Below are 25,122 nucleotides of genomic sequence, written 5' to 3'. Positions count from 1 at the left end.
AATGATATATTTAAAGTAAATACATATTGTATGTTTGTTTGTTTATCTGCTTATAATTTTAACTCATTATTTAAAAAAACAATATATCTTTAATAACTTTATCAAAAGTTGTAAATAAAAATAAAAATGAAGACTTTTATTTAATTTATCTAAAGTCTATCATAGGTAATATAAATTTTGATTCTAAAAATATGTAAGCATGCTTAATACATGATTAGGCAAGATTACACATTACTCCATCTATTAATTAATTCTTTTTGTTGGAAAATATAGTAGTATTTTGTATTCCAGCAGGAGCAATTTATTTAGTTTAAGTCTTAGATGTTGTGGTTAATAACCTTTTAAAGATGGTATTATTAGATAGTTTAATTAATGGATTTAATTAAATTAGGAATTAATTCTAGTTTGTCTGTAAATGGTTTTTAATAATTTATAATGAATTTATTAAATAAAATTAAAGCAGAATGAATTATAAAAGGATTTAAAAAGTGTGGAATTTCTAACAATCTTGATAATTCTGAAAATAATTTAATAAATTAGAATATAAATAGATTAAACATCTTTGTTAGTTTATTTATAATAAAAAATTTAAGACTCATCAAGTGTAATAATAATTTTTAAGACAAAACAATAAATGCAAGCAGATTATAAAACAATACAACTTATATGAATAAATTTTAAAGTATTTTATAAAGTTAATTTAATATATTTAAAACATATTTAAGAACAAACAGATTCTTAAAATACTATTACAGGTTAATCACCTTATCCTGGTTGAGTATAAAAATATAATAACAATGATGTAAATTATCCAGATGGTATTTTTCATTATATATTCAGTATATTCATTGTAAATATTCAAATTTTTTATTTAATTAATATCTATCTATTTTTAAAGTAGTTTTTGTTTTGTTTATAAAATAAATAATAACTTTAGATTATCAATCACAAAAAAAGTTTTGCAAATAATATTATAAAAGTAGCTATTTAAATAAAAATATTAAGTAATGTCAGTCAAATTAAAGAATAATTAGCAGAATCTCTTAATTTAATTTTAAATCAATGTTAGTTTATTCATCATTAAAATTTATTTTATTTTCAAGAATAAGGCATAGAAAATTTAGAAAAATTAGTAGGGGAATATTTAGCTCAAGACATTAATTCTGGCAATCAAAATAAATCACAATTTAATTTGAATTTTTCATTAGAATTTTCATGTAATTTATTTTTATAATATAGAGTTTGTAGTTTATTAGTTATAAATAAAATAACTTTATAATCTACTTAATATATTACTAATTTAGGAAGTACATTAGGCGTTTCAAACATAACTACTACCTAATAAAATAAATGAAAATTAAACTTTATAAGCATTAAACTATATATTAAACACAAAAAATATTAAAAATCAGTTTTTATTGGAAAAAAATAATTTTATAAAAACATTTTTATTTATTTTTGTCTTTGAAGTAATATATTCATAATATATTTTAAATTCTAGAAATAATATTCATAAATAAAATAATTAGTATTTTATTTTACAGAACATATAAAGCTTAATATTTCATAAGATATTTTAAGATTTAATAGTTAAATATAATTAATGGAGTAAAAAAAATTTGAAAATTGTTAATAATTTTTGTTAAAAACTTTATTATACTTGTAATATTAATCTTTAATAATAATTTTCAGATATTTGATGTATTATCTATATCTAATTCATCTTAAGTAAAATTAATTAAATGATCATTTTAATCTTCCTGATTAACAGAATTTAATTTTATTTATCCATTTTAAATATCCTATTTATCTATTTAACTCTCTTTCTAATCCATTGCTATATTTAATTCTTCCAATTCTAATATTTAATAAAAAAATTATTTAAAGACTAAATAAAAAACTATTATATTTACATAAAAAAATAGGAGATTAGTTTATCTAGTTACTAGATACAGTTTTTGGGATATTTTGATTATCTTTTTCAAAGTAATTGTTTTCAGAGTTTAATTTGTGTTAATTTTCAGTAGCTGAGTTTTTTAGTTTATTTTATTTAATAGTTTAATTAATCTACTAATCTTTAAACAGTCTTTTATGATCTCTACCTATAAATTAAATTTTATTTAATATAAAAAATAACAAGAGTTTTAATACCTATTTATATCTTTAAGCCAGATAATAAAAGATCATACTTTTGATCATCACTAAGATTTAAAAATTCTTAAAGAATTCTTTTTATCTTAGCTTTCAATTATGGATTTAATTTTTATTTTTAAAACTTTTGAGCAAGCTTCTTTGTAAAAGAAAATTTTTAAGAAATTTATATGATAACATCCTTAAATTACATTAAAAGACCTATAATAACTCTTTTAATTATTACAATTATAAACCAAGCATTAATTATGATTATAATTATAATAGAAGTGATCACAAAATAATTGAAGGGATTATTATTAATGAATAAACAAAGTAATACAGAAACTGCACACACGTTTGTTTGATAGAAATCAACTGTATTGTACCCACTCAAACTATAGGGTTATAAAATATTAGATGCTATCCCATAGAGAGTAATTACCATAAACATTAGCACTCCTTTAACATTAATATCTTGGGAATAGAAGTTAAGAACTATAATGATTAAAATTTTTTCTAAAATTTTCACGAATTCCCAATAATATTTTTTGCTTTTATACTCTCTGTATAAAAAGCCATATTTCTTATTGATTTATATGCTTTACAAGTCATTTTTGTTTTTGTATAGGATGTAAAAAAGTCCAATAGGTATAATAAAGGCAAAAACTAATAAGCAAGGAGTTACTAAGGTAGAACTATATTTCTAGTGCTGACTAGTATTGCATTCATAATCTATATTGTAGAGTATATAACTAGTATCTCCAATTTTTCTGCATGAAAGAATAGCTATCATTTGAGAAACTAAATCAGGCTAAACTAAAATAAATATAAAGATCGCAACCGTACAAATAGAATATAAATGAACTTTTTTATTTGTAAATAACCTTTATAAAATTAAACCAAGCACAAACGTCATTAAATAGCCAACTGGGACAATTAGAGTAAATAGGAGTCTAAGATATATTATTGGTATATCTGTTTATATCTCCTTTAATGTACAGTCAAGGGAATTGATTTATTATCTTACAGGTGTTCCTAAATACTATGAAGTATCAAATATATCTTTTATTTAATAAAATTTAAAATATTAGTTTCATCCTAAAAAATGTAGTTTTATGTAAACACATATGATTTTTCAAATTAATGTTACTAAAATAATAAATTTAAAATTAAAAAATGTTTGTTTTATTTACCTGTAGTTAATTTTATGTTAAAAGTAATAATTGATCCTATAATTTATAAATAGTTTGTGAATACTTTAATATAAACGCAAGCTTTTTCTTCTTTTGGAGATATTTTTTCTTTTTGGTTATCATATTTGACATTTAATTTAGATTAATATTTAGTCTCTTTTGAGGAAGTACTTTGATTATTCTTTAATGAGTGTCTTTTCAGAGCTACTTAAACAGCAATAATTGTTTATTCCTCTAGGTCTCCTCTTATAGCAAGCTGAATTGAAAATATAGTCCAGATTATTGTTAAGATGGCTTTCCACAAATAAGTACTCAATTCTTTACATTACCCACATTGATAAGATCCAACTTTAGAATAGCTTTCTCCCCAATAACTTCCATAAATCTTATTTATTTTAAACTTATTGTTAAATTAATATTTAAAAAGTTGTATTTACATCACATTCTTCACATAGAGGTCCTATATAACCTTATAAACATACTTAATTACCATAAGTATTTTCAATACAGTTTGAAGGCTTATTTACACATTCTATAACTAGAGGACTACTTTCATTTTTTCTCCAAAATCCTTAATTTACATATATAATTCCATTTTTGCATTTTGCTCCAGAAGGACATGACATTATTGTGTATCAAGAGAGTATTTATCTTATTCACAGACAACACATTCTGTAAATGTATTATAAAAATTCTGAATTTCACCATATTTACAACTTCTAAAATAAACTTCTAATTCATAAGAATAGTTAGACTCAAATTAATTAGTTTATTTATTTAAAATTTTTATAACATCAGATTTGAACTCAATTATTGCTTATGAATTTGGAATCCCAACTAATTACAAACCTTAAAAAATAAATTGTTTTTATTTTAAATCAATAAATGCTGTAGAATTTCCTCTAATGTAATAATTTGATATATTTTTTGTTTTGCTGCTAAATTATGCTTAAATCATTATTTTATCAGCATCTAATGGAAATATTGGTTTAGCAGTTTAATCTCTTAGCTAAAAGATAACATCTGGAATTTATGCTCCGCTTTTAATATTTGATAAGGCTAAAGAATTAGTTGACTAATTGAAATATTTATTTAAATCTGTAGTCATTATCAAACTTAAATGATCAGGATAAGAGTTGATATCATCTCCATAAAGAATGGCTTAGTTATTCAATATTGTGCTTTAAGAATCTATAATTGGATTTATACCTAAATTATTAATGCATCCTCCGATAACTGCTTAGTTATTTGATAGGTTTGTTTTATAAATTTTGATCTGTTACTGTTATGTTGATTCACTTTCTGAGTTAATAAATAATGCCCCACCACTTCCATTTAAAGATTGATTGTCAGTAATTTAGCAATTAGACAAAGTTAAAGTAAAAGCCTATTAATTGTATGATTAAAAATTTGAAATTATTTAAAAAAAGAAGTATTACATCATCATTTTAGGCCATTAAAAACATAGCTCCTCCATTTTATATGGCAGTATTTCCAATCATTTTAGTATTTTGTATATAATTAAGATTAGAAACCAAACCATTAACTGAAATAGCACCACCGTTATTGGCCTATTTATTAATAAATATTTAAATTACATAAAGTTTGTATGATATTAAATTATTTTAATCACTTTTGATTCTAAAAAGATAGAGTCAGATATAAAAAATTGTGTTTAATTCAACTAAAGTATAGAGCCAAAGCATAGCATGCAAATTATTTTCTAAAATACTGTTTATTATTATATTTATAGCTTAGATTAATATAGTGATATAAGAGCTCCTGAATTTATCAGATAAATCTATGATTGTAATACTCGTTTTGAAGATATCTAATTTATATTAATAAATTAAGAATTTTCAATTCTTAGAGATCCTTAATTGACACTAATTAAGTATGTGGAAAAAGTAGAGTCTTTAATTATTAATCTTTAAATTATTATACTCGTACTAATACTATTAATTAGAAGAGGGGAAGTATTTTGTAAATTTTTTATTATTAAATTTTAAAATCCACAATCAACAATTGATAACATTGATTTTTAAAGTTAGAAAAATGACACTGATTAGATGTCAGGTAGCTTAGCCATTTGATTCAAATAATCAGGATAAGTTTAGTTAAAATTATTATTATGAATATTCAAAAGAGTAACATTAGAATTTTAGATATTCAAAAGATATGAGTTGGCCTTGCCTAAAATATTAATTATCTCTCCTTAATAGAATAGAATCTAGTTTAATAAATTCTAATTTTCTGATTATCTGAATATTTATTTAAAAAAAATTAAATATTTTATTTATTTTTTATTATTTTATGATAATAACTTTATGTTGATAATTATTTTAATTTAAAATTTTTTCTTAAATCTTAATTTAAATTAATTTACATTATTGAAATCGAGGAAGAATAAGAACTGAGTGTATAGATATTATTAAAGTTAGATTACTTACAAACAAAATCTAAATTTGAGTTTTATAAATTTATGTAAAATGCACCGCCATCCTTTTAAGCATAGCCTTCTATAAATGAAGATTTTTCTATCGAAATATTTGTTTCTGAACTAAGGCTCTCTAAGTAAATAAACGAGCCTTAGCTTGCTGTGGATTGGCTAAAATTTGAAGAAAGAATTTACAAATTGCTTGATTTAGCTCTTAAGCAACCTCCTTATTATATTAAAGTTGTTGTATTATCTGTGATATTAAATGAAGATTGCTTGCAAATAGTATTAATGATAGTTATATTAAGACCAACTATATATTGAAAATTAAAGATGCTACTAGATACTGAATTAATAAATTGGTTATCAAGTAAATATATAGGACCTAATGGATTAATTATCTGAATTGCAGAAGTTGAATAGGTTTATGCATTAGGAATTACATTTAATCTATTTTAGCTAAAAATTGAGTTGCTTATTGTTATATTAGAAGTATAAGAGGAAGTAATTAATATTGGGTTTGCTTAGGAGATAGTTTAATTTTATTCAAAATATGAACTTGTGATAACTACTTTTGATAAATTTATTACTGAATTTGTGTAAACTTAATTTATTATTGCCAAAATAGAATTATTTATTCCTTTTATATAGATTGATTATAGATTAGTTATGCTAATCTTTTTTATTTCATTCAAAATTAAACATCCACCATACTCTCTATTGACTAAACTATTAAAAAATTTTTTTTCATTTAAGCAAGAAATATTACTAAGTGTGACTATAGAAGATTAGGATAATGAACAAAATGCTATTTCTTATTGGTTTTTTACTGTAACTTCAGTTATTTAAACTGACAAAATTTGTTCAGTTAGAACTAATTAAGTAATTCCGAGATATATGTCAGATTAAACTTAAGAAGAGGGAAAGTAAGAATTATCAGTGAAATTTAAATAGCTCATATTTAAAGTGTGTTAGGGAAGAGGATTTATTGAATAAATAGCATCAAAAAAGAGATAATTGTATGTTGTATAAAATGAGTTATTGTACATTCTTATATTCTAGAACTAAAAAATATAGTTTTTTTGTTCGATTGTGCTTACAGTTGAGAATATCTATAAATTACAAAACTGATTATTGGATATTGTCATATTAGCTACATTGAACTAACCAGCTTCAAATAGCTAACCAGAGAATTGTGGATAGTAAATTTAATTTATGTCACATAGATTATTTTAAATTACAAAAGTATCAATAATAACATTTACATCGCTCTCTTAGGTTAATATACTGAATTTTTCACTTAATTTACAGCTATCTATTAGAATATTTTAAAGTGCAATCTATTAAATATAATAAAAATATTTAATTTTTAATTTAAAATTTAAAAAATTACCTATTTAGAATTAAGGATTGTTATTAACGTTGATGTATTTGAAAAATCTAAACTTTTTATGTTTATATTTTTAATCGTCAAGTAAGAATTATTTATTTAAAAAAAGAAACAATCTGATTAACTACCTGTTGAAGATATACTTATGTTATCTATAGTAGCACTAGAAATAATACCATCGAAATATACCCCACACTTTTATTAGGAGCTACTAATAATAAAATTAATAAGTATATCATCAAGGTTTAGCATAAAGAGGCCCGAAAATTGGAGCAACTAATTTACATTAATTTAAGCTAATTGATTATTATTCCAGCTCTAAATTGTTAAATTTGTTGATGCAAAAGCTTATAAAGTTAACAGTTCATTGTAAAATATCATCTAATTTTAGTTACTCACTAATATATAAACGTTTAGAATTTCAAATCCGTTTATTAATTGGAAATATTATTAAACCTATTTTTAAATCAAAATATTATTTTTAAATTGTAAAATACTCTGATAAAATATTTATTTTAATTAAGATATTTATTTACTAAAAGTAAAGATGAAATTATACTCAAAGAAGTGGTAAAAGGCTATTCAAAAGAACCTATCCCATATAGACTTATAGCGTCAGTAGTTTCAGTAGTATTAAAATAAAACTACATTTAGCATTTCGAGTTACAACTAGTCAAATTTTAAAGACATTATCCAATAGGGAAAAATGTATTGCTATAGTAAAACTAAATAAATAAAACCTAAGTCTTTTCTATATACTGAATATTACTTACAATATCTGTATAAGAAGGAGATTGGAAATGCATAAATAATTCAAATTATTAAGTAACTGTGTTAAAACTCCATAAATAAACATCTCCACTTAATTAATCCCCGACTCCAAACATATTAATTTAATTGAATACATTTAAATAGTATGGATTTGCCTATAGTTTCATTAGAGGTTTAAATGTTTTTTTAGAGAAATTATAGCTAATTATATTGTAATCACCACAAACTATTATTAGAAACTTACTATCAACAGTATGAAATAATTAACCAATTATTGAGTCAGAACAATCAGACAAAGACAAGACTTTTTATCAAAATCAATTTTTTTAAATAAAATAATTTTAAAAATATTTTACTATTATTTTTTTTAAAATAATGAAAAAAAATTTTTTTTAAATTGGAATAAAATTTTATATTTCATTTTTTTATTATCATCTAAAATTAAATTAATTCCCTTTTTGAATATAATGTTTGATTTAATTGAGAATAAGTAAGATTGCTACCTATTGAGTATTTGAATGAAAGGTCTGTAGAATTCCAAACAAAAATACTTCCATTAACAGCTATTCCAACGATTTCTTAATCTTCATATGAATAGAGAGCATAACTTGTTTTTTGACTATTTTCTTCTAATCAGAGAGCAATTTAAACTATTATTTAGAGGTAATATTTATAGCATAAAATAATAAATTTTCATTATTTTTTTTAAAAGGTAATCCTACAATAACCCAAATATTTTGATTAACATCTTAGTAGGGATCAATATTGAAGCTTATTTAATCTACATTAAGATTTAACTTACTTAAATCGTATACCTGTTTTTATATTTAAAATAACTTCAATATGTTTGATTAAGATAAAAACAAAGAAATAATAACTTAAGGGGTGAATGAGTAGTCCATTACTTTATAAAATCCTAAGTATGTATCATCAAACATACCAACAAAACAATTATTACAGTTTTTAACAGAAAAAAAGGTATTTTATCTTGCTTTGATTTCCTAAAAAAGAGGAAAAGAACGGAGAGATTATAGGTTACTTGGAGAATCTTTAGTGAGTAAAATTTAATTTAATCTAGGAACAACAAAGTATATTTCTTAATTTAGTTAGAAACTAAATATTTTTGTAAAACCTGCAGAAGCAAAAGCTTAATTTTTATAGTTATAATGGTTGAAGTAAATTTATTTTTGAAATATTTTATTTTTACTAAAACGAGTGAGCTATGTGTTCGTATTATATGAATAAACAAATAGAGCTGATTAGTAAAAGTATCCAGTGTCGAATGGTATTAAAAATTATTAACTTTCTTCCAAATGACACCATTCATAATATTGATATCCAGGTGGTTAAACAGTAAAAGGTTTATTGATATTAGTAAAGCTAAAAGAATCAAACGTATTTGTATTCTAATTATATAAAAAATTTAAATCTATTCTATAAATAAACGCCTAGCTACTTAGGTATAAACTGCCTTAATTATTTTAAGAATTTATAAAGCTTAAACTGAGAAAAACATCTCCTGAATTACTATTTGGTAGTTCTATTTTTTTAAATTTAAAGAAATTAGTAATTAATATTATTATTTTTTTTAATCTACAATTAGTCTATATTAATTTTATCTAATTCGTTTATAAGTTAATGATCTAGAAAGCACTGATTTCATAGTAGACTCCTGCTAAAAATATAATATCATAACTCTTGTGGAAATCTATTAATCTATAATTAGAGATACTTTAGGGATCTATAAAATATAATAAAATGAAATATTATTCTTTAAAAAACTTAAAAAATTAATTTTACACTATTGCGAATAATATCCATTGAATGAAAATTTAAAAGTTTTAAAATCAATTGACCAAGTATAAGCACCATACAAATCAATTACTGCTATAAAATTCTAACCGTTTTATAGCTAAAATATCTTTGCAGAAGTAATATAATTACCATAATCAGAATTAAAAGGTAAAATATCCAATGCTAGAATTTATTTTCCTTCTACAAAGTCAACAATATATAATAAAAATAGAGATGTTTATAAAACACAGTAGTTAGATCCTTTGATGAAATGCATTCTTTTTAATCTACTGTATGGTAGTGTTTATTTTGATTCAAGAGTATAAGGATCTGCGTATATTAGCTATTCTGCATTTAGAACTAAAATTTTATTTCTTTAGAGTATATACTCCATCTGAACTATAACATAGTTAGCTTTAATAAAATAAAAATTGTTTTAAAAAAGTATAAAGTATTTATTTAAATTTACGTTTAACCACATTTAAAATATTATCAGTTCCACTAGAAATATCATTGTAATATACTATACTCGAAGATTCTACGGAATTTTAATAAGATATAGTATTTATCAAAAGTATATTAGTGTTAGGCAACTTCAAATAATTAGAAGCATAGTAGCCATCAAAAAATCTAGGCACTATTTTTAAAATTTACGTTATAATAAACTAAAATATTAATTTAATCTTACGGTGCTACCTAGAAAATGCTTAACATATTTAAGCATTTAGGTTTTATATTGATTACATTAAGATTATGACTGTTAAATTCAAAATAAATAATGATTTACTCATACTAATAGATATTTATTTTTGTCAACCTTCTATTACTATATTTTAATTAAAATATAGGTTTTGAGATAAGATTATTGAATTTATTAAGTGGAACGTTTGTTAAAAAAGTTCAAAAATTAATGAATTGTTATTTTTGATTTTTCTTATTCTTACCTTTTATTCATATATATCAAATGTAGGATTTAAAATGAACACTTCTATTATTGATATGTATCTAAGAAAACTAAAAATATATAATTTTTGTTTTACTATTAATAAAAGATGGTAGAAATATCTACAATAAGTATCTATAAAGCTACTTCTTATAATAATAAAATACTAATCTCAAAATTTTTAATATAAAAAATTTATTGTAAATTAGTTTATATTATTTATGTATAAAATAATTTTTACCAGTTTAATTTTATAATTTTTAAATTTAATATCTCTTTCAAAAATAAATAAATCGACATAAATACTATCAAAAAAGTAAATTAAGATTAATATAAATTTGAAATACTTTCTATGCTTAGTTTTTAAAAAGGATTTTTGATAGTTTTATAAAAAATTTGTTTCTATAATTAAATAAAAATTGTCAATTCAAAATAATGAAAATACTTATAAATTAATTAAATTAAAAAGAAAATGCTATGAATGAATCAACTAATTATTAGAATATTTTAAATTGATTTATAATCTTTTAATAATTTATATAATGACTATTTCTTATATTTTATTAGTTTCGCTCTTTTCTTTCTGTATCAGGATTAAATATTATTTACTATGAATCGAAATAATATGTTGGCTTTCTTTTTCTATTCGTACTATCTAGGTTTTAGTTTATGTTATAAATATTTGTTTGAGATAATTATTATTCACTTTTTAGATGTTTTTACTGCTTGGCTGTGTAGATTATAAACTACGACTACTCTTGTAAATGCTTTAAGAAATAACAGAGTTCCTTTTTCTTCTATTTATTTACCAATTTATTTATTTTTAAGAATTAATTTGTGATTTGCCTTGTACATTAGGAGTTTGGTAGATAATACTAATTAATTATATTTCTTCGTTATTATCTAAATTCTTATCCAGATTGTTATTATTAACTATATTTTAATCCATTTTTTTGTTAAGTTATACAGGTGAGGATTTTAAGATAGCTGATTATACCTAAGATTTACTCATTTTATTTTTAATATACATTACTAGTGATTTAACTAATTAATAAATAGATAATATGAGATCTTTAATAATAAAAATAGTAAAGTATGCTATTAATAATCCACTAATAGCAACTATTATCCATCCAATTTTCATTCTTGTATCTTCGTTTTCATCTTAACTATCCTTAACTAACAATGAAGCACAAATTTAAATGGCTATCATTAAAACTTCCTAAATAATAAATTACACATTTTCGAAGTTATTTTTAAAGGGAGTCACTACAGATAAGTATATTATTATAAATATGTTGAGAACGCATATAAAGGAAATTTATATGTATGTATAGTCATACATAAAACTTATCACCATACAAAATAGAATTTTTCTGAAGTATAAGACCACATTATAATACTTGCTAAACTTGAAAATTAACTACTCTCTTATAGTTTTTTTCCATTCTAATAAATTAGTTAATGAGCTAGAAAACGATTTCTAACTTATTTCTGAAACCGAGGAGGTGTTGCGGTAAATCTAGTTTTTTTCTCCTTAGTGTTTAATTGTGTGTATAATATCTTTTACCATTATTTAATTCTATAATTTTTAATTCTTCAGGAACCTCAGATATTTTTTAGTTAAATATTTGAGCTAAGTTTTTTACTTCAAGCTAGTTTTCATTTTAACAGATTTTGTTTAAAAATCGTCATTTTATAAATCGACTACTTTATTTTCTTTCAATCAATCCATTTAAAAGAGAAGAATATTTTGTCTGAAAATCCTTATCAATACTGATATTTTAATTCTTATATATCATATAAAGATATAAAAAAGGGATGCCTAAAAATATGATAAAGCAAAAAGAGTGGAATATGTAGAAATAAACAATGAATTTAAAAATAAATTATTAATATAATGATAGATTTCACAATTTATTTATATATAAATTAATTAATATTTAATTAAATAAAATAAGAAAAAGAAAAACAACATAAAACTAATTATCAATAAATTTATATATTATTTTTTAATTTCAAAAAAATAAAATTAAAATAAAAATTATTTAGTAAACAAATAAATACATAAATATAAAATAACATAAAATTTAAAAATTAATTAATTAATTTATTTTTTATTAAATTTTAACATGTAGCTTCTCAGCTACAGAAAAAATTTGCTGCAGATAGCAATATATGAAAATTTAATATGCTAAGAGTAGATAGATACCTTACATAGGCATGTAATTATTAATAAAATTCTTTTAATTATAGGTATGTCATGTAATAATTGTAAATATAATGACTTTTATAAGATATACAAATGACTGATAGATAAATCAACAAAATTTATAAAATTATCTATGGTTTATTGATAAAATTTGCATAACATTAATAAAATAATTTGGTATTCAAATATACTTAGTTACTAAAATTTATTAAATACGAAATTTAATACATGTTTAGAGAAGATTATTAAATTTTTTATATTCAATACATTCATTCATTGTAAATATTCAAATCTTTTATTTAATTAATATCTATCTATTTTTAAATCAGTTTTTGTTTTGTTTATAAAAATAAATAAATAATAACTTTAGATTATAAATAACAATAAAAGTTTTGCAAATATTAGTATAAAAGAAGCTATATAAATAGGAATATTAAGTAATGTCAGCCAAAGTTAAAGCATAATTAGCAGAATCTCTTAATTCTATTCACGATACTTACTAACTTAAATTAAAGACTTTGTAATTAAGATATCAATCTTCATTTGATGAATTGAGTAAATTATAATATTGAATTCATAATTTATAATCTAATGCCAATAATTATTGTTTAAAATTTATGAAAAGCTAGCTTAAGGTTTTATTTGTGTTATGCAATCTTTAGATAATACAATATTTTAATTTTCTGCTTCAATTAAATTTGAATTTTCAACAAAGTTAATTAGTTTATTCATCATTAAAATTTATTTTATTTTCAAGAATCAGGCATAGAAAATTTAGAAAAATAAGTAGAGGGATATTTGGCTCAAGACAACAATTCTGGTGATCAAACTAAATCACAATTTAATTTGAACCCTTCATTACAATCTTCATGTAAATTTATTTTTATAATATAGAGTTTGTAATTTTTTATTTATAAATATAATAGCTTTAATAATCTACTTAATATATTACCAATTTAGGAAGCATATTAGGTATTTCAAACATAACTACTACCTAATAAATTAAATCAAAATTAAATTTTATAAATTTTAAACTATATATTTAAGTTTATATCGTTCAAATTTAATTTAATTTAAAATGAATTATTTATAAAACTATTTAGAAAATTAAAGTTTTAATTCAAAATAGTGGTTGATTTATGATATATTTGTTATGTTTCTATTATGTTAATTATTTATATATTAAATTAGTTAAAAAAAAAAACTAAACCCAAAATAATATTAAATATCAGTTTATTTTTTGAAAAAATAATATAATAATAACATTTTAATTTTTTTTGTCTTTGAAGAAAATTTATTTTAAATTCTATAAATAATATTCTTAAATAAAAATAATTAGTTTTTTATTTTACTTACAAAACAAATAAAGCTTAATATTTAATATAAATATATTATTAATAGGGAAAAATGAACTTTAAAATTGATAAATCTTATTTTAAAAACAAAAAAATAATATATATTATTAACATTTAATAATAATTTTCAGATATTTAACATATTATCTATTTCATATTCAGTAAAATAAATTAAATTATTATTTTTATCCACCTGGTTAATAGAATTTCATTTTATTAATTCATTAGAGTTATCCTCTTTATCTTTTTAACTCTCTTTCTAATCAATTGCTATATTTAATTTTTTAAATCCTAATATTTAATGAAAAAATTTAATGATTAAAAAAAACCTATTATATATATTACATAAAAAAGTAGGAGATTAGTTTATCTAGCTGTTATATACATTATTTGGGCTATTTTCATTATCTTTATCAAAGTAATCGCATTCAGTGTTTAAGTTTTGTTAATTTACATTATCTAAGTATTTTTGTTTTAATTTTATTAATTTATTAGAGTTATCCTCTTTATCATTTTAACTTTCTATCTAATTCATTACTAAATTTAATTCTTCGAATTCTAATATTTAATTAAAAAATTTAATGATAAAAAAAAACAATCAAAAATATTACATAAAAAAATAGGAGATTAGTTTATCTTGTTGGTATATACAGTATTTGGGCTATTTTCATTATCTTTATCAAAGTAATCACTTTCTGAGTTTAATTTTTATTAATTTTTAGTAGCTAAGTCATTTAGTTTATTTTATTTAATAGTCTAATTAATCTACTAATCTTTAAATAGTCTTTTATGATTTTTACCTATAAATTAAATATATTAAATATAACAAATAACAAGAGTTTTAATACCTATTTATATCTTAACACCAGATAATAAGAGATCATACTTTTGCTCTTCACTAAGATTTAAAAATTCTTAAAAAATTCTTTTTATTTTAGCTCTCAATTATGGATTTAATTTTTATTTTTGAAACTTTTGAACAAGCAACTTTGTATAAGAAAATTTTTAAAAAAATGAAATGATAACATTCTTAAATTATATTAAAAGTCCTATAATAACTCTTTTAATTACTAAAATAATAAACCAAGCATTGATTGTGATTATAATTATAATAGAAGTCATTACATAATAATTGAAGGGATTATTGTAAATGAATAAACAAAGTAATACAGAAACTGCACACACGTTTGTTTGATAGAAATCAACTGTATTGTACCCGCTCAAACGATAGGGTTATAAAACACTAGATGCTATCCCATAGAGAGTAATCATCATAAAAATTAGTACTCCTTTAATATTAGTTTCTTGGGAATAGAAGTTAAGAATTATAATGATTAAAATTTTTTCTAAAATTTTCACGAATTCCCAATAATAATTTTGGCTTTTATACTCTTTATATAAAAAGCCATATTTCTTATATACTTAAATGTTTTGCAAGTCATTTTTATTTTTGTATAGTAAATAAAAAAGTCCAATAGGTATAATAAAAGCAAACACTAATAAGCAAGGAGCTACTAAGGTAGAACTATAGGTTTAGTGCTGGCTAGTGTTGCATTCATAAGTTATATTATAGAGTATATAACTAGAATCTCCAATTACCCTACATGAAAGAATAGCTATCATTTGAGAAACTAAATCAGGCTAAACTAAAATAAATATAAAGATTGCAGCAGTACAAATAGAATAATAACGAACTTTTATATTTGTAAATACCCTTTATAAAATTAAGCTAAGTATAAACACCATTAAATAGCCAATTGGAACTATGAGAGTAAATAGTAGTTTAAGATATATCATTGGTATATCTGTTTATATATCTTTTAATATACATTCAGCAGAATTCATTTATTATCTTACAGGTGCTCCTAAATACTATGAAGTTTCAAATACATCTTTTGTTGATAAAATTTAAAATATTATTTTCATCTTAAAAAAATTAGTTTATATAAATAAATAAATAATCTTGATTGATATTTTAATTTTTTTTACCTGTAGTTATTTTTATATTGAAAGTAATAATTGATCCTATTATTTGTAAATAGTTAACGAATACTTTAATATAAACACTAGCTTTTTCTCCATTTCGAGATTTTCTATCTTTTTGGTTATCATATTTGACATTTAATTTAGATTAATATTTAGTCCCTTTTAAGGAAGTGCTTTGATTATTCTTTGATAAGTGTCTTTTCAAAGCTACTTAATAAGCATTTATTGTTTATTCCTCTAAGTCTCCTTTTATGGCAAGTCGAATTGAAAATAAAGTCCAGATTACTATTAAGATTGCTTTCCACAATAAAGCACTCAATTCTTTACATTACGCACATTAATAAGATCCAATTTTAGAATAGCTCTCTCCCCAATAGCTTCCATAAATCTTATTAATTTTAAATTTATTGTTAAATTAATATTTAAAAAGTTGTATTTACATCACATTATTCACATAGAGGTCCTATGTAACCTTCTAAGCATACTTAATTCCCATAAGTATTTCCAATACAGTTTGAAGGCTTATTTACACATTCTACAACAAGAGGACTACTTTCATCTTTTCTCCAGAATCCTTAATTTACATATATAATTCCATTTTTGCATTTTGCTCCAGAAGGACATGAATAACATTATTGTGTATCGACAGAGTATTTATCTTAGTTACAGACAACACATTCTGTATATGTATTGTAAAAATTCTCAATTTCACCATAATTACAACTTCTAAAATAAACTTCTAATTCATAAGAATAGTTAGACTCAAATTAATTAGTTTCTTTATTTAAAATTTTTATAACATCAGATTTGAACTCAATTATTGCTTATGAATTTGGAATCCCTATTAATTACATACCTTAAAAAACAAATTATTTTTATTTTAAATCAACAAATGCTGTAGAATTTCCTCTAATGTAATAATTTGATATATTTTTTGTTTTGCTGCTAAATTATGCTTAAATCATTATTTTATCAGCATCTAATGGAAATATTGGTTTAGTAGTTTAATCTCTTAGCTAAAAGATTATATCTGGAATTTATCCTCCACTTTTAATATTGGATAAAATTAAAGAATTAGTTTACTAATTGAAGTATTTATTTAAATCTGTAGTCATGATCAAACCTAAATGATCAGGATATTAATTGATATTATCTCCATAAAGAGTGGCCGAGTTATTCAAAATAATGCTTTAAGAGTCTATAACTGGATTTATACCTAGATTATTAATGCATCCTCCGATAACTGCTTTGTTATTTGATAGATTTGTTTTATAAATTTTGATCTATTACTGTACTGTTGATTCACTTTCTGAGCTAATAAATAAAGCCCCACCACTTCCATTTAAAGATTGATTGTCAGTAAATTAGCAATTAGACAAAGTTAAAGTAAAAACCTATTAATTATATGATTAAAAATTTTAAATTATTTTAAAAAAAAAGAAGTATTACATCATTATTTTAGGCTTTTAAAAACATAGCTCCTCCATCTAATATGGCAGTATTTCCAATCATTTGAGTATTTTGTATATAATTAAGATTAGAAACCAAACCATTAACTGATATAGCACCACCGTTATTGGCCTATTTTTAAATAAAAATTTAAATTACATAAAAAGCTCAATGATATTAAATTATTTTAATCACTTTTGATTCTAAAAACATAGAGTCAGATATAAAAAATTGTGTTTAGTTCAACTAAAGTATAGAGCCAAAGCATAGCATGCAAATGATTTTCTAAAATATTGTTTATTATTATATTTATAATTTAGATTAATATAGTGATATAAGTGCTCCTGAATTTATCAGAGAAATCTAGGATTATAATACTCGTTTTGAGGATATCTAATTTATATTTATAAATTAGGAATCTTCAATTGTTAGAGATCCTTAATTGACACTAATTAAGTATGTGGAAAACTTAGAGTCTTTAATTATTAATCTTTAAATTATAATACTCGTATTAATACCATTAATTAGAAGAGGGGAAGTATTTTGTAAATTTTTTATTATTAAATTTTAAAATCCACAATCAACAATTGAGAGCATAGATTTTTAAAGTTAGAAAAATGACACTGATTAGATGTCAGATATCTTTGTTATTTGATTCAAATAATCAGGATAAGTTTAGTTAAAATTATTGTTATGAATATTAAAAAGAGTAACATTAGAATTTTAGATATTCAAAAAATATGAGTTGGCCTAGCCTAAAATATTGGTTAACTCTCCTTCATAGAATAGAATCTAGTTTAATAAATTCTAATTTTCTGATTATCTGAATATTTATTAATAAAAAAATTTAATATTATATGTAATTTTCTTTATTTTATGGTAATAACTTTATGTTAATAAATATTTTTATCGGATCTATTCCGCTCACTAGTGCGCATTTATACAAAGTTACCATTTTTATCATAAATTAAAATAATTTACATTATTGAAATTGAGGAAGAGTAAGAACTAAGTGTATATATATTACTAAAGTTAGATGATTTACACACAAAATTTAAATTTGAATTTTGTGAATTTATGTAAAATGCACCACCATCATTCTAAGCATAACCTTCTACAAACGAAGATTTTTCTATAAAAATATTTGTTTCTGAACTAAGACTCTCTAAGTAAATAAACGAGCCTTAGCTTGCTGTGGATTGGCTAAAATTTGAAGAAAGAATTTACAAATTGCTTGATTTAGCCCTTAAGCAACCTCCTTATTATATTAAAGTTGTTACATTATCTGTGATATTAAATGAAGATTGCTTGCAATTAGCATTAATCATAGTTATATTAAGACCAACTATATATTGAAAATTAAAGATACTACTAGATACTGAATTAATATACTGGTTATTATCTAAATATATAGAACCTAATGGATTAATTGCCTGAATTGCAGAAGTTGAATAAGTTTATGTATTAGGAATTGTATTTAACCTATTTTAGCTAAAAATTGAGTTGCTTATTGTTATATTAGAAGTATAAGTGGAAGTAATAAAAATTGGATTAGCTTAGGAGTTAGTTAAAGTTTATTCAAAATATGAACTTGTGATAACTACTTTTGATAAATTTATTACCGAATTTGTGTAAGCATAATTTTTTATTACTAAAATAGAATTACTTATTCCTTTTATATAGCTTGATTATAGATTAGTTATGCTTATTTTTTTTATTTCATTTAAAATTAAACATCCACCATACTCTCTATTGACTAAACTATCAAAAAATTGTTTATCATTTAAGCAAGAAATATTGCTAATTGAGACTAGAGAAGATTAGGATAATTAACAAAATGCTATTTCTTATTGGTTTTTTACTGTAACTTCAGTTATTAAAACTGAAAAAATTTGTTCAGTTAGAACTAATTAAGTAATTCCGAGGTTGATGTCTGATTAAACTTAAGAAGAGGGAAAGTAAGAATTATCTGTGAAATTTAAATAACTCATATTTAAAGTGTGTTAGGGAAGAGGATTTATTGAATAAATAGCATCAAAAAAGAGATAATTGTGTGTTGTATAAAATGAGTTATTGTACATAGTTATATTCTAGAACTAAAAAGTATAGTTTTTTTGTTAGATTGTGCTTATAGTTGAGAATATCTATAAATTACAAAACTGATTATTGGATATAGTCATATTAGCTACATTGAATTAACCAGCTTCAAATAGCTAACCAGAGAATTGTGGATAGTAAATTTAATTTATATCGCATAGATTATTTTAAATTATAAAAGTATCAATAATAACATTAACATCGCTCTATTAGGTTAATATACTGAATTTTTCACTTAATTTACAGCTATCTATTAGAATATTTTAAAGTGCAATCTATTTAATATAATAAAAATATTTCATTTATTTTAAATTTACATTTTAAAAAATTACCTATTAAGAATTAACTATTGTTATTAAAGTTGATTTATTTGAAAAATCTAAACTTTTTATGTTTATATTTTTAAAAGTCAAGAAAGAATTATTTATTTAAAAAAAGAAGCAATCAGATGTTCCATCTGTTGAAGATATACTTATGTTATCTATAGTAGCACTTGAAGTAATACCATCAAAATAGATCCCACACTTTTATTAGGAGCTACTAATAATAAAATTAAAAAGTATATCATCAATGCTTAGCATAAATAGACCCGAGAATTGGAGCAACTAATTTACATTAATTTAAGCTAATTGATTATTATTCCAGCTCTAAATTGTTAAATTTGTTTATGCAAAAACTTACAAAGTTAGCAGTTCATTGTAAAATACCATCTAATTTTAGTTGCTCACTAATATATTGACGTTTAGAATTTCAAATCCGTTTATTAATTCGAAATATTATTTAACCTATTTTTAAAATGAAAATATTATTTTTAAATAGTAAAATACTTTGGTAAAATATTTATTTTAATCTAGATATTTATTTACTAAAAGTAAAGATGAAATTATACTCAAAGAAGTTGTAAAAGGCTATTCAAAAGAACCTATCCCATATAGACCTTTAGTATCAGTAGTTTCAGTAGTATTAAAATAAAACTACATTTAGCATTTCTAAGTACAACTAGGCAAATTTTAAAGACATTATCCAATAGGGAAAAATGTATTACTATATTAATACTAAATAAATAAAACCTAAGTCATTTCTATATACTGAATATTATTTCCAGCATCTGTTAAAGAAGGAGACTGGAAATGCATAAATTATTCAAATTATTAAGTAACTGTATTAAAACTCCATAAATAAACATCTCCGCTCTTTGAATCTCCAACTCCAAACATATTAATTTTATTCAATACATTTAAATAGTATGGATTTGACAATAGTTTCATTAATGGTTTAAATGTTTTTTTAGAGAAATTATAGATAATTAGACTGTAATCACCACAAACTATTATTAGAAATTTATTATCGTCAGTATGAAATAATTAACCAATTATTGAGCCAGAACAATCGGATGCTTTTATCAAAATTAATTTTTAAATAAATAAATAAAATAATTTTAAAAATATTTTATTATTATTTTTTTAAAATTAATGAAAAAAAACTTTTAACTTGTTGGGATAGGATTTGATATTTCATTAGTTTATTTTCATCTAAAATTAAATGAAATTAATTCCCATTTTGAATTTTATGTTTGATTTTATTGTAAGATTACCTATTGAGTATTTGAATGAAAGGTCTATAGAATTCCAAACAAAAATACTTCCATTAAGAGCTATTCCAACGATTTCTTAATCTTCTTAGGAATAGAGAGCATAACTAGTATTTTGATTATTTTCTTCTACTTTATCAGAGAGCAATTAAAACTATTATTAAGAGGTAATACTTATAGCATAAAATAAGAAATTTTCATTATTTTATTTATTAGGTATTCCTACAATAACCCAAACAGCTTGATTAATATCTTAGTAGGGATCAATATTGAAGCTTATTGAATCAGTATCAAGATTTATCTAACTTAAATCGTATACCTGTTTTTTTTTATATTTATAATAACTTTAATATTTTTGATTAAGATAGAAAGAAAGAAATAATTACTTAAGGAGTGAATGATGAGTCCATTACTTTATAAAATGCTAAGTATGTATCATCATGCATAGCAATAAAACAAGTATCACAGTTTTTTACAGAAAAAAATGTATTTTATCTTGCTTTGATTGACTAAATAAGAGGATAAGTAAGGATAGATTTTAGGTTACTTGGAGAATCTTTAGTGACTAAAATTTCATCTTATGTAGTAGTTACAGCAAAGTATATTTCTTAATTGAGTTAGAAACTAAATGTTTTTGTATACCATATAGAATTTAAAGCTTAAGTTTTATAGTACAATGGTTAAAGTAAATTTATTTTTGAAATTTTATTTTTACCAAAACGAGTGAGCGAAGTGTCTGTACTATATGAATAAACAAATATAGCTTATTATAATTCTTAATCATCACTGTATGGTATTAAAAACTATTGACTTTCTTCCAAATGATACCATTCATATAATAGTTTTCCAGGTGATTAAATAATAAAAGGTTGATTGATATTAGCAAAGCTAAAAGAATCAAATGTATTTGTATTCTAATTATAGACAAAATTTAAATCTATTCTATAAATAAACTTTTTGCTACTACTACTTATGTATAAACTGCCTTAATTATTTTAAGAATTTATAAAGCTAAAACTGATTACATCTTATATTGAATCTGAATCACCAATTGGTACATCTATTTTTTAAAATTTTAAGAAATTTATAATGAAAATTATTATTATATTTAATCTACAATCAGTCTTGATTAATTTTATCTAATTCGCTTATAAATTAATGATCTAGAAAGCATTGATTTGACAATTGGCTCCTGCTAAAAATATAATATCATAACTCTAGTGGAGATCTATTAAGTAATAATCTTAAATTATAAAATAAAATAGAGTGAAATACTATTCTTTAAAAGACTTAAAAAATTAATTATACTATCTTTCTAATAATATCCATTGAATGAGAATTCAAAAGTTTTAAAATCAATTGACCAAGTGTAAGCACCTTATTAATCAACTACTGCTATAAAATTCTAACCATTTTAAAGCTAAAATAACTTTGCAGAATTAATAATATTAGTACTGTCAGATTTAAAAGCTAAAATATTCAAAGATAGAATTTATTTTCCTTCTACAAAGTCAACAACATATAATAAATATGTTGCACTTTTTAAGACACAATATTTAGATCCTTTGATGAAATGCATACTATCTAAATCAGCGAATGGTAGCGTTTATTAAGATTCAAGAGTATAAGGATCTGCGTATATTAGCTATTATGAATTCAGAGCTAAAATTTGATTTCTTTCTTGTACATACTCCATTTGAAATATAACGTATTTAGCTTTAATAAAATAAAAATTATTTTATAAAAGTATAAACTATTTATTTAAATTTACTCTAAACAGTATTCACAATATTATCAATTTCTCTAGAAATATCATTGTAATATACTATACTCTAAGACTATGTATAAGTAATAATACGTATAGTGTTTATCAAAAGTATATTAGTGTTAGGCAACTTCAAATAATTAATAGGATAATAGTTCTCAAAATATTTAGCCTCTGTTTTTTAAAATTTATATCATAATGAATTAAAATATTAATTTAATCTTACGGTGCTGACGAGAAAAAGCTTAACATATTTAAGCATTTAAGTTTTGTATTGATTACAATAAGATTATGACTGTTAAATTCAAAGTAAAGAATGATTTACTCATACTAATTGATATTTTTTAAACCTTCTATTATTACTATTGTTAATTCAAATATAAGTTTTGAGATAAGATTATTGAATTATTTTGTGGAGAGTTTTTTAAATAACCTCAAATGTTTATCAATTATTATTTTTGATGTTTCTTATTCTTATCTTTTATTCTTATATCTCAAATTTAGGATTTAAATGTACACTTCTATTATTGAAATAAATCTAAAAAAACTAAAAAATATTCTTTCAACCTTCTATTATTCTGTTTTTAATTCAAATATAGGTTTTGAGATAAGATTATTGAATTGCTTTGTGGGGAGCTTTTTAAATAATTTCAAATGTTGATTAATTATTATTTTTTATGTTTCTTATTCTTTTCTTTTACTATTTTTAATTAAAATGTAGGTTTTGGTATAAGATTATTGAATTATTTCGTCGAGAGTTTTTTAAATAACTTCAAATGTTTAACTATTATTATTTTTGAATTTTCTTATTCTTTTCTTTTATACTTATATCTCAAATTTAGGATTTAAATATACACTTCTATTATTGAAATTAATCTAAAAAAACTAAAAAATATTCTTTCAAACTTCTATTATTCTGTTTTTAATTCAAATATAGGTTTTGAGATAAGATTATTGAATTGCTTTGTGGGGAGCTTTTTAAATAACTTCAAATTTTGATTAATTATTATTTTTGATGTTTCTTATTCTTTTCTTTTATTCTTATATCTCAAATTTAGGATTTAAATATACACTTCTATTATTGAAATTAATCTAAAAAACTAAAAAATATTCTTTCAACCTTCTATTATTCTGTTTTTAATTCAAATATAGGTTAAGATTATTGAATTATTTCATGGAGAGTTTTTTAAATAACTTCAAATTTTGATTAATTATTATTTTTGATGTTTCTTATTCTTTTCTTCTTATATCTCAAATTTAGGATTTAAATATACACTTCTATTATTGAAATTAATCTAAAAAACTAAAAAATATTCTTTCAACCTTCTATTATTCTGTTTTTAATTCAAATATAGGTTTTGAGATAAAATTATTGAATTGTTTGGTGGGGAGATTTTTAAATAATTTCAAATGTTGATTAATTATTATTTTTGATGTTTCTTATTCTTTTCTTTTACTATTTTTAATTCAAATATAGGTTTTGGTATAAGATTATTGAATTATTTGGTGGGAGTTTTTTAAATAATTTCAAATGTTTATCTATTATTATTTTTGATGTTTCTTATTCTTTTCTTTGTATATCTCAAATTTAGGATTTAAATGTACACTTCTATTATAGAAATTTATCTAAAAAAACTAAAAAATATTCATTCAACCTTCTATTATTACTATTTTTAATTCAAATATAGGTTAAGATTATTGAATTATTTCGTTGAGAGTTTTTTAAATAACTTCAAATGTTTATTATTATTTTTGATGTTTCTTATTCTTTTCTTTTATCTACAATATGTTAGCAATTATTCACTTAGCAAGTTAAGCACTATAACTAATCTGCTGTTAAATAAAAGTTATTCTAACAGTTTTAGCATTTATTATATGATCCTATGTATTGCTAACAATTATTTACTTAGCATGGTAAACATTAGGATTGGTCTGCTGTTAAATAAAAATTATTTTAACAGCTTTAGCATTTACTGTATGATCCTATACATTATTAACAATTATTT

The 25,122-nt window shown here is 21.5% G+C and overlaps 2 protein-coding genes across 2 annotated transcripts; both read right to left on the bottom strand. All coding sequences in view use genetic code 6, as the record gives it.

Moving 5' to 3' along the window:
- Positions 1-2,020: 2,020 nt before the first annotated feature.
- Positions 2,021-10,464, bottom strand: TTHERM_01273260 (transmembrane protein, putative; the record flags this gene model as incomplete). Its single annotated transcript, XM_971462.2, has 15 exons — positions 2,021-3,195; positions 3,327-3,711; positions 3,769-4,713; positions 4,766-4,897; positions 4,960-5,587; positions 5,713-7,103; positions 7,157-7,609; positions 7,690-8,079; positions 8,476-8,739; positions 8,803-9,056; positions 9,132-9,464; positions 9,522-9,665; positions 9,725-10,132; positions 10,188-10,355; positions 10,407-10,464. The coding sequence occupies 15 exons, from the start codon at positions 10,462-10,464 to the stop codon at positions 2,021-2,023; spliced, it is 7,128 nt and encodes a 2,375-aa protein (XP_976555.2).
- A 3,972-nt stretch (positions 10,465-14,436) lies between these two features.
- On the bottom strand, positions 14,437-23,445 carry TTHERM_000598681 (transmembrane protein, putative; the record flags this gene model as incomplete). The annotated part of the gene is made up of 18 exons (XM_012796439.1): positions 14,437-14,498; positions 14,574-14,786; positions 14,840-15,028; positions 15,077-15,215; positions 15,354-16,120; positions 16,218-16,602; positions 16,655-17,608; positions 17,664-17,795; positions 17,859-18,139; positions 18,182-18,455; positions 18,608-20,035; positions 20,093-20,545; positions 20,627-21,156; positions 21,355-21,670; positions 21,738-22,411; positions 22,660-23,067; positions 23,123-23,290; positions 23,343-23,445. 18 exons carry the CDS (start codon positions 23,443-23,445, stop codon positions 14,437-14,439), a joined length of 7,476 nt encoding a protein of 2,491 aa, XP_012651893.1.
- Positions 23,446-25,122: the final 1,677 nt, after the last annotated feature.

Source organism: Tetrahymena thermophila, assembly GCF_000189635.1.
Source record: "Tetrahymena thermophila SB210 genomic scaffold scf_8254731, whole genome shotgun sequence".
Lineage (NCBI taxonomy): Eukaryota > Ciliophora > Oligohymenophorea > Hymenostomatida > Tetrahymenidae > Tetrahymena > Tetrahymena thermophila.
This window is presented reverse-complemented; position numbering and strand designations above follow the sequence as displayed.